Source organism: Condylostylus longicornis, unplaced genomic scaffold (genome assembly GCF_029603195.1).
Source record: "Condylostylus longicornis isolate FDR11 unplaced genomic scaffold, ASM2960319v2 ptg000098l, whole genome shotgun sequence".
Classification (NCBI taxonomy): Eukaryota; Metazoa; Arthropoda; class Insecta; order Diptera; family Dolichopodidae; genus Condylostylus; species Condylostylus longicornis.
In genome coordinates this window covers 1,552,358-1,564,231 of record NW_026578066.1, presented here as the reverse complement: position 1 = coordinate 1,564,231, position 11,874 = coordinate 1,552,358, and the positions used below count along the sequence as shown (strand labels likewise).

Genomic DNA, 11,874 nt, shown 5'->3' with positions numbered 1-11,874 from the left:
AATGTAAATTTTTATTATATATTATAAATTATGGTACAATATATTCAATAAATTAATTTTAAATATTCACTTTTTTATTAAATTTACTGTTATATATATATGTATATATATAAATATATTTTATTTCAAGTTCAATTCAATTTTTTTTTATAATGAATAAAAAAAAGATATATAGGACTTCCCTTAATTAAAAGGGAAGTCCTTTAATAACAAATTTTGCAAATATTTTAAATATCTTTTTTATTTTTTAATTAATTGAAATAATAAAACTTTTATGCATATATCTTATATGTTTTAATTGAATAAAACTTTTTCTTATTGTTATTATTTTAAAATCACATTTTGAGAAAAATTAATTATAATTAAATTTATTGTTAGTTTTTTTTCTTTATTGTATTATTTTCTCCAAAAACACAATTTATCCTTTTTAGCCTTTCTTCTTTATTTCCTTTGTTTTCAAATTTATGTTTTCTGCATATAAAATTTCAAAGATATTATGAAGAAATTTTCCTTTTTTTTTAATATTATGCAGTATGCAGTATTTATTAAAAAGCATGATATAACTAAAAATAAAAAATAAAAAAAATTTATAAAAATTTTAAGAAAAATAAGAAAATCCAAAAAAAAAAATTTTTTTCTCTTTATGCGCTTGATTTGCACAGAATCCCAGATTTGTAAAAAAATTTATTTTCCTTTATCTTTGTGTTTTCATTTGAATTTCTTTTAAATATTTCTTTGCTTTTTAGAAAATTATCACAGTTTAACCAAAAAGAAAAAATTGTGGGAAAAATTTATATTTTTAGAGTTATAAATTTATTTTGAAAACAAAAAAAAATTTAAGAATTTTGAACACTGAATATATAAAAAGTATAATTTATAATGTCTATAAGTTATAAAATTTTTATTATATATATTATTATTTTTTATTATTAGTTATAATACAGTAATTTGTAGGCTCTTATAGCTTATAACTTGAACTGGTTGGAAAAAATATGGGAATTAAAATATAGAAAAGGAAAAAAATAAATAGACAAACATATAAATTATTGAGGTATATACTGAGGAAAGCTTTTTTTAAGTACACATATTGTTAGTATATTATCCTTTTTCTCTTAACTTAACTTATAGGTATGGTAATTGAATATATACTACGTATATATATAAATTGTATTAAATTTGTGAAAGGAATTTATATTATTATACTTAAATTGACGAAAAAAGAAAACATGTATAAAAGTATATTTTTCGTTAAAAATTCTTTAAATATATTGTAGTTAATAATGAAAAAAAAGGTTATCCAATAAGGCAAGAAGTTTGTACTTTTTTCATATTATTAAATTAAATTCTGACTATAGTACCTCAAGGATATTTTATGTTGTTCGGAAAAAAATTCCTTACTTACATACTTACATTATGTTTACCTTAAAGTTTAGGGTATTAATTCCATTTATTCAATTTCATTAGAATTTTAAGAGGAATTTAATATTTCCTTACCAAATCAGAAATTCAAATATGTATTTAGCATTACAATTTGAGAATTCCATTCATTATGCTTTAAATTGTAAACTGATCTTCTAGCTGTGGCCATGTGTAGCCCAAAATCAATCGCTCTAGAAACAGAATAGATACCTTAAATTTTGAATTCAAATAAAAAACTTTTAACTTACATATATAAAATGTAATGTAGGAAAAGAATATTTACCCCCCAGCATTAGACGCACATCAACATAAAAATCTGATCAATTTTACAATAAATTTATGCCACATATTAATAGTTATTGCTTAATTACATTTCTATTTTCTATATGTATGTATGTATATCATATCTGGGTTTTTTTATCAAGTATTTACCCCAAAGTCGATAAATTAAATTCATTTTTTAAAAAAACAAGAAAAAAGTATTTTTATCTTAAAATCTTGAATTTTGATATTATTAATCTGTCATGTTACACTTTATTGTGTTTAGTTTACCGTTTTCCCGCCTTTGCGATCTATTAAAAAATATGTAAAAGTATTGCCAACAAATAAGAAAACAGTTTTTGACATTTTCATAATAAGTCACACAATGTAAGTTTTAGTAAATTATGCTAAATATAATAAGAAATTAATACGAAAACTTATAATTTTGAAATTATTATTGAAAGAAAAAGATTTATTATGTTCTAATTTTGTATGCCATATATGATATACATATCTTCCAATTTCAAATTATTTCATTAAATAAAATTACATACAACATAATGGTTTTTATAGCGTTCAAAGATGGAGTCGTACATGTTGAAACACCATATTTTTTATTTGGTTAAATATATATGTACATGTATATATATATATATATATATTAACAGAATGGTAATCAAAAGCTTTTTAATTTTTATTTATTTTTTGTTTTTGGGATAGAAAATATATACAAAAACATGTAAAACTACAAGGAATTTTGGGTATTTACATATCACACATTTACATATTATTGTGTACATATTTTAGAAATTTTGGTGTTGAATTGAAATTAAGGTAGGTTGTGGTTAACTACATAAAACTAATTTTTTTATTTATTTGTTAATAGCAATACATACATATATGAATGTATGTATGTTAACAAAAAACATATCTAAATGCAAACTCTTATATTAAAAGTTAATTTAAAATATTTTTTTACGATTCAAGTTAACTTAAAAATTAAGGTTTAATTGCGTAACAGATTATAATTGAAATTGATTCTAAATTACAATTATTATATACTTGCAAGAATGAAAAAAACTTTAATTTAGGAGCGTAGCATTAATTTTTAATTTGAAACTTTGTATGTGCGTATATATGTATGTATTTACATTATGTAAATAAGAAATGCAGTTTCGTTCATGGCATGTAAAACAGGTGAATAAATTCATCTTATTGTTTTATTAATAAATTAATTAAAAATCGATTCAACAACACTATTTAAATACATATGTGTGATTTAAGACAGAAACGATTTTTTAGCATCAACATCCATAATATTTTAACAATCTTAGCTTCTGAATTTATAAAATTTTGTAATTTCTGGGAATCAAATCATTAATTTTCCGGTTTGCCACATTTTTTTTTTAAGAAAAAACTTTATTCATAGATTTACCATCTACAATATTTGTTTGAATCAATAAAAATTTATTTGATAACTTTGGAAAATTTTGGCCGTTTGCGTTTGAGCAGTAACATTTTATTTTATTAGTAGTTTAGGTCTCCTCACAAGATTAAAATTAGAAGTTTGTCAGATAATGAGATGATTTATAATTTCATGCTTCTATAAAAGATTACTTTGTCTATAAAAGGTTACTTTCAACTTTAAAATATTGAAAAATTAATTACCTGGTTTATATAGCAGTTTGAGTTCTTGAGAATATCTGGCTATTACATTTTAAGTCATTTTTTACATTTAAAGTCAAGTAAGCACACTTTTTTTGATTCAGTTGAGTGAAGTCGGCTTCAAGTTAAGTAAAGTTTATATGGACAAAAAATAAGTTTCAAGCGCGCTTCAAGCTGCCATTTAAATAGGGTAAACGAAATATTTTGGTAAAAGTCTTTAAGAAATTTATAATTATTATTATCATAAGTATTCACAATCTGTAAATGTCAAAATAGAATACTCAATTGCAACTTAATAGAATATTGCGAATGAGTGGAACCCTTATATTAGTAAATCGCTACATTCAATTTCTTTTATTCTATCTTTGATAAAAAAATAAAAAGATTGCATCCGGAATATTTTAACATAAATAAAAAATACAGGACATAATTATTGTTGGAATATTGAACAAAAGAAAATTTAACGTTAGTAGAGCATTACACGTAAAATTATAACCATGTAGGTATTTAAAAAACTTTAATATTGTAATTTGACAAGTAAATGAGTACAAGTTTAACTTAACGCAAAATTCTGCTAATGTTTATATCGTAAATGTGTAGCAACATTTTAATAATTAACGCTGCTACTTCTTGAATATATTACAAATGTCAAACTGAGTATCCATCGGAAAAAAATTTGCAAACAAAATAATAAATATTTTACCAAACCTTTTATATTAAATAAAAGATATTTAATAAAAATATATTCAAGTATTAATTACTCAAAATAATTGTCTACATTATTTAATGGATAGAACGGTGGGTAAAATTTCAACCTAATTTAATTAAATTTTGTTTACAAAAGATTTTTAGCTTGCCATTGTTTTCGAATAGTAAAATTTTAAATTTGTAAATTTTATATATCCTTACATCTTATGATTATGCAAAATTAAGTGGCAGCATCAATTTTATTTAAGTGTCGGTTTTTTGAGTTTTGGCAAGAATTTATAGATTGTCTTAGAAAGGATTTTGGATTGTTGGTAGATCAAATTGGCCTGAACTAATTTGCGGTTTTACCAAAATTTGAAATTGCATTCTTAGGCTTTCCATTTTAACCTGAAGTTTCTTTTCTCCTCGTGTATAATTTTATATTGAAGACCGACTTAAGAATAATACAAACCAGGAAATAATTCAAGGTCATCAATGTTGTGATTTTTTACAATAAAATTTTTGCATTTCAAAATCAAAAAATACGAAAAGCTTGATTTAAGAGCATCGCTTTACATTTCTTTCAATTTCAGCTATCAACGTTATAAAAATGAATCAAGGAGGTGTTAATTCATCAATACAAATAAAGAACCTAAAAAACGCTTTTAGTTTTCATGTTAAATGTGGTGAAATATATTACTTGCAACCAGTAAATGAAGTTTTGATAATTTGCAATATATGCAATAATGAGAATTTTGATAAATATGAGAGTTTCCTGCAACATTTTAGTATTTGTTATAAGAAAACTCATAAAGACATCAACGTTGATGATTTTATGAATGGAGGTATGTAAATGATTTTATTTTAAAATTTGTTCCTTTTTAAATGAGAGTCATATAAATTTTAGGTTCCCAGTTGGACGCATTCAAGAAAGAGAAATTAGATTATCATAATATAGACATAGCTCCACTACAGTTATCCGAAAGTGATGATGACGATGACGACGATGATGATGACGATGATGACGACGAAAATGAAGACAAAGAAAAGAATAAGAATGGTGAAAAGACAATACCTACAATTGAAATTGATGATTCTGAATCGTCTGATTCAGATGATTCTTCTGAAGATAGTGTAAAACAAAAATTGGCAATTGAACAAACAGTCAATGCAATCAGAGAGAATCTAAAAGATAATACAAACAAAAACTCGGTTTGTAAAAAGATCGTGGATTTTAATGTTATTAAAAATATGCAAAGCACAATCCAACAACAAACTGCACCACCAAAAGATTCTACGAAAAATGAATTGCCTGCAAAAACGGTAAGCTTACCTCAGCCTTCAGATAGCCAGGTGGAGCCGGAAAAAATCAGTCAGAAAATATTAGAAAGGCAAACCACGTCAAAAAGTACATCAGAAATACCCAAACAACTAGAAGAAATACCAGAAACTTCTGCGAAAGTTTCTGAACATAGAGTATCTCAATTAGATATAGTATCACAATTAAATCCAGCTGCTTCTTTTCAGCTGCTTGGAATCTTGCCTCAAATTGCAGCTCTTGGAGAGTATAAAATACCACTTTTATCAAACTATCCCAATGTTAAAAAACCCATCAACCCAAAATATGTCAAATCAAAACAAAGACCACACGAATGTCCTGAATGTGGAAAATGCTTTGCACAACGTATAAATTTAGTAACGCATTTTCGTACCCATACTGGTGAAAAACCTTATAAATGCAATATGTGTGATAATGCTTACCCGCAAAAAAGTAATTTGGACGCACATATGCTAAAACATACTGGAATAAGACCATACGGATGTGAGGATTGTGGAAAACGTTTTTTTCAGTTATCTCATCTTTTAGCCCATGAAAGAACGCATTCGGGCGAAAGACCTTTTAAATGCACGGAGTGTGATAGGTGTTTTTCACAATCAAGTCATTTAACAATGCATTGCCGAAATACCCACAGTAATGAGCATTTATATCAATGTCATATATGTTCAGCATATTTTACAAATCAAACTACATTAAATGCGCATCAACTGACACATTTAAACGAAACATTATTAAAACTTGGTAACAACAGTGATATTAGCGGCGGAACTGTTTCGAATTTAGTACCTAGTATAAAACAATACATAAATAATGAACAAAATTATTTAATTAATAATCTTAACGCAGAAAATAATAAAACATCTAACGAAATAAATATAGGAAATAAAAATAATGGTATATTAATTCAACCACAACAACAGGAACAACCACAAAAACAACAACAACAACATCAACAGCAACAAAATCAATCCCAAACAAATATTAATACAGAAACTTTATTAAAACAGGAATTGCAACAAACGCAAACAAATTTTAAAGTTTCACCAAACAAAGATAATTCAGATGATCAAGCGAAACGTTTTGAATGTGAATATTGTCATAAGAAATTTTATCAATCAAATCATTTAGCAATGCATCAACGATCCCATTCTGGTCATAAATTAAAATCTGAATCCCCAACAAAATTAAAATTTAAATTCAAACAGAATGCATTAGGTTTAAAAAGAAGACACGAATGTGATGATTGTGGTAAAAAATTTGCTCTTGTCACGGAACTGAAAGTGCATCAAAAAAAGAAACACTAAAAAGGGGGAAAAAAATTAAATAATAGAATCAAATTAAAAATTACAAATTTGACAAAAGAAAAATAGTAATGATCAAGTACGTTCCTAGACATAGAATAGTGGATTAAGTTGAAGATAAAAATTTTAAATCGGTCTTAAAGTAATTAAATTTTTTAATTTTATAATTTCTTTAAAATATATATTAAAATTCTGTATCCTTTAAACAAAACAAAAAGAAAAAAAGGATCTCAGTTTAATTAATTGATTTTGAGTAATAGCTTGATTTTCAAAAATGTTATTAGATTATTCATATCTATGAAAAAAAAAACAAAAGTGATATTACTTGATTTTAGTGTTAAAATATAATATAAGGATAATTATTCTATGTTTTGGTTCGTGCTAAAAAAAAATCTCCTAAATGTTTTCATATTTTTATCAATAAATATTAAGAAATCTAGATTTTAAAATTTAGTTTTTTAAATGAGGTGCGATTCCTTGATTTCATGAACGCTTTTAAAAAGTTCAATTGCATAATTCTAATTCTAATCTTTATTAATTAAATTTGTATTATAAATTACAAAAAAACAAAAAAAAATTGTTTAAAAACCTTTTCAAATTTTTATTTTACATAATTAATTAAATTGAAAATTGAAGACAAAACTTATTCTTGTTAAATATTTTAAATGGGTAATTTCAATAATTTTATTTCTTTTTATTATATAATAACACATTTGAAATGTTTTATTTTATTTTTCGTATATTACATAATAATATACATAATAATTATGAAATTATTTGTTTTGTTTTTATTCGAAATTTACATATTTTGTTTTTTTATAATTGCAAAAGTTTTAAATTTGAATATCCGGTTTTTCTTGTTTAGAATATTTTTTTTACAAGAAAATATTCTTTTGAAATTTGTTTTATATTTGAAATTTAGCAAAAACTTGTACAAAGAATTTTTTTTTTTGGAAAAATAATATAAAATTTTTGGAAAGAATTTATTGATATAATTATAAAAACATAAAGAAATATTGTTAAAATTGAAAAATTTCAAAGTGGGTTGTGTGAATTTTTTGAAAATATGCAATTTTATTTAAAAAATGGCGCTTAACCCAGAATAAAAAAATGTGTAATGAATTTATTTAAAAAAAATACTTCACAATTATATTGGTATTAAATATTTTAGAATTTCCTTTTTTTTTTTTCTTTAAATTAAAGATTCGACTTTTATATTATAGATTTTTTTTTTGCATGTTATACTTTTTCTAAAAATCTGCATAATTAAATTAAAATCATATTTAATTAAATTGTTTGAATTTATATTATGAATTTTTATAACCAAAAAGAATAGAAAAATAATTTACAATTTGTTTATATTTTTGACCGTCCTCCATATCTCAGATTATTCAGTTTTCAGGGAAAAAAATTGTATAATTATTAAAATGAAAAAAAAAAAAATAAAACGATATATTTTTAGGGAATAAGTTTTTAAAAATTTTCCATTTAAATGGATAAAATAATTTAAAATACAGGCAACAATACTCTACTGCCCAAGTCATAATAAATGTATGTAATTTGTTAATTTTATTTTTCATTTAGATATAAAAAAAAAAAATATTAAGTTTAATAAATTAGTTTCATTAAATTACTGTTTTTATTTTCTTATAGTAAATATTCTCTCTTTCTCCATTCGAGGAATTTTAATTAGATAAATGCGAAAATTAAATAAAAATATAATTATTGTACTTTTTAGTGTAAAACAAAATAAAAATCTACTTTTATTATCGAAATTAAGGTTTGCTTAAATGTTATTTACATTACTATTATTACTTTAAACTTTAATCTTATATTTTGTGTAAAAAGATATTTCTAACAAAATAAAATTTAGGCGTTGAAATGTTACAAAAAGAAAAACAAATAAAAAAGAAAAAAAGAGGAAAATTTATGAAAAATCAATATGAGAAAAATTTAGAGACAAAAAAAAAAACACTTTGATTTTTATTAATAAACCGAACAAAAAGCAAAAAAAAAAAAAAAGAATCATTTTATACGTGAAAATATAAATCCTATATATATATATATAGAAAAAAAAAAGAAAAATGCTTGTTTTAAATTTTAAGTTAAACTATAAAAAAAAATCTTTGGATCAATGTACATACATTTGATTTCTTTATGAAGTTAAATTGGACCAATTGGGAAATTAAGCGAAAATAAAAGAAAACTTTTACAAAAACAAAAAAAAAAACCATTATTCTTATATATGAATTTTTTTTTGTTCAAGTAATTTCAATAAAACTTAACAATAAAATAAAAAAAAAAATTTATTTTAAATTTAAGTTTCAAGATTGAGTTTCTTTTGAAAATGCAGTCACAACTTTTATATTTCAATTAGAGTATGGGGATTTTCGATAATTCAGATATACACTAAATTAAATCTCAAAAGTTTTCGCAACATACTTACAAATGTGCAGAAATTAGTAACATAGCCATTAATATCCAATAATTGTATTTTGAACTGAAACTCTAGTCCGAACATTGAAGTCTATAAAATCTACATTGTAGTTCTTAATTAATTTCAATGTCAAATTTAAAAGTTATATGCTGAATTTTCCAGATTTTCTATGTCTAAAATTCATAATATGTCTAAATTGAATTTTAATATGTCTAAAATGAATTTCTAATTAAATTTTCGAGAATGCATTTTTAGACAGAAAAGTACCAAAATTTGCAACTTGATTTTTTAATCACTTTATAATTAAAAAAAATTAACATTTGAATTTTTTAGATGAATTTACAAAGGTTTTTGATATTTTTCACTATTTGTTTATGAGTTTTCCTTCTCATGTGATCAACATTTCAGTGATTTAATTAAAAATTACGACTCTTTATTGAAGAATAAACGTTCCTTTCTTTTCCTTTATGTTGCTTTTATTTACCATCAATTTGGACCTCCTCTTAAGTGCCTTACATTTGATATAAGGAAAAAATAAGGGTATCTAATTTAAATTTTTAAATTTAAATTATAAAAATCAATAAAATTGATGATTAATTTAAGCTTTGTAATTTTCCAGTTTTCCCTCATCAAAAATATTATCGTTTTGGTAATTTTGATATTATGCTACTTAAAATGCTGAAGAACAATTTAAAAGAATTTATTAGTCAAAAAAATAAAACAAAAAATATTTTAATTTAATTATATGTCAATATAATTAAGTGAATTTTGTACAAATTTTTATTAATTTTTTTTTTGTTTTACATTATTTAATTTTAAATGCAAATTTTATACAATAAACTAATTACTTATTGACTGTTTTCTTTTTATTTTCTTCAAGTTCAATTTATTCAAATAAAGTAGAAATAAAAGTATACACTTTACAAATTTTATTAATGGAAAAATTAATTAATATTTTTTTTTTTATAAAAATTTAAAAAGTTTTTTATTTTAATTTAATCAAATATAATATTAATAATTTAAAAAAAAAAAAAGGTACAATAAGATTTTAAATTTATTAAGTGTGTATTTTTTTTCAAGCAATTTTCAATTCTCATTTTTGTTTTCTTGATTCTTATGAAATTCTGAATATATCAAGATTTTTCACATAAGAGATTTCTTATTTAAAAATTTTAAAATTTGGGGGTATGTAATAAACTTCGTCAAATGGAAGATGTATATAAGGTGTAATTGGAAGAATAATTTAATTTGATTTTTTATGAGATTTCATAACTATTTTTAAAAGATTGATAACAAATTTGTCTTATCGTTCCTATAAGTAAATTTAATCAATCCTGTAAATTCGAAATTTAAAAATTTGTTACGCGATGATATTGAATAAAATAATTTTCCAATATAAATTATTAGTAAATTTAATTTTATATTTATTATTAGATTTTTCGTTGTTTACATTTTCTTAATTAATTTCTTATTATATTAGAAAGATGCTAAAGATGATTTTTAAGATTTTTAAGAAATAGTGAAGAATAACTATGTATATGTAAAATTGTTTTAGTAAAATTTGTAATTTACATGAATAATGTATGTGTTTCATTAATATTAAATGACAAAAATAATGCTATAAGAATTCTGTAGAAATGATCCTTTTTTTAATCATAATTATTAATGGAAGAATTTCTAATTAATTATTAATAGGTTTGCGTAATGAGATTTAATTATTTTCTTGTAGGACAAAATTTTGTTTTTATCAAAATAATAATGTTAAGAATTAATTCCATTCCTGTTTAACAGAAATAATATATATATAACGTGCTTGATTGAGGTTATAGTAAAAAAAAAAATTATTATAAAATTTGAAAATTTCCATACTGTTATATAAAAATCTATAGCACAGTTAAAATTTATGAATTTTGAACATGTTAGCATTCAAAATAAAAGCTAAAATTGAAACAGGTGAATAATTTATTTAAATACATTTGTAGCTTTGGATATACATGATACATATATGTATATATGTTTGTATGTATGTGGGTAATTCACAATATTATTTTATTTTGAAAAATTTCTGTTTTTGTTTTTTTTTTTATTCGAATCATGAGAAAAAATTGATTATAACAATTTTTGTTTGTTTTTGTTTTTATTTAATTTTTTTTTTTTTTCAAGTTGTTTTTAAATATTTTAAAATTTTTTATTATTCTTATATTTTTTTTTTTTACAAAATTTTTATTATTTTATTTCTATTTTTATATAACAACAGTGTTTTTTGTTATATTATGTATATATATTGTATGTATGTATGTATGTATATTATGTATATATAAAAATTTTTATATATAATAAATATAATACAGAATAAAATAAGCAATTTAGAGAAAAATCTATTTGGAAAAATCAAAAATTTAAAATACAATATAAAAAAAAAAATAATAAAAAAAAATAAATGTGTGTGAAATGTGGAATGTATTTTTTCTTCTTCTTTCTTCTTCTTCTTCTTGTTTTTTCATATTTGAAGAACACAACATAATTTGAACAAGCCAAACAGGTCCAAAAATTTTTGCTTGAATTTTTTTTTTTTTTAATTATTATAAAGAAACTAAAAGAAACTTCTCTTTCTAAAAAATGAAAAAAAAAAATGAAAAAAAAAAAAAACTACTATTCTATCATATTGAATAGTATGCAAGAGAATATCATTCCAAATATCTAAAAATAAAAAAAAAAAATAATTAATATTTAATTATAATAATTAAATAATATACAAAAAAAAA

The 11,874-nt window shown here is 21.8% G+C and overlaps 2 protein-coding genes across 5 annotated transcripts in view; one reads left to right on the top strand and one right to left on the bottom strand.

Annotated features, from left to right (window-relative positions):
• Positions 1 to 4,004: 4,004 nt before the first annotated feature.
• LOC129613973 (zinc finger protein 184-like) lies at positions 4,005 to 6,925 on the top strand. The gene is made up of 3 exons (XM_055528328.1): positions 4,005 to 4,143; positions 4,626 to 4,877; positions 4,940 to 6,925. Exons 2-3 carry the CDS (start codon positions 4,643 to 4,645, stop codon positions 6,673 to 6,675), a joined length of 1,971 nt encoding a protein of 656 aa, XP_055384303.1. The 5' UTR covers positions 4,005 to 4,143; positions 4,626 to 4,642; the 3' UTR covers positions 6,676 to 6,925.
• A 3,044-nt stretch (positions 6,926 to 9,969) lies between these two features.
• LOC129613939 (CD151 antigen) overlaps positions 9,970 to 11,874 on the bottom strand; it is a 37,176-nt gene continuing 35,271 nt past the window's right edge. For all 4 annotated transcript variants that reach the window (XM_055528287.1, XM_055528288.1, XM_055528289.1 and 1 more), the window contains one exon: positions 9,970 to 11,809. In XM_055528287.1, the coding sequence (XP_055384262.1) occupies positions 11,762 to 11,809 (48 nt within the window). In that variant the 3' untranslated portion in view covers positions 9,970 to 11,761. The remainder of the gene's footprint in view (positions 11,810 to 11,874) is intronic.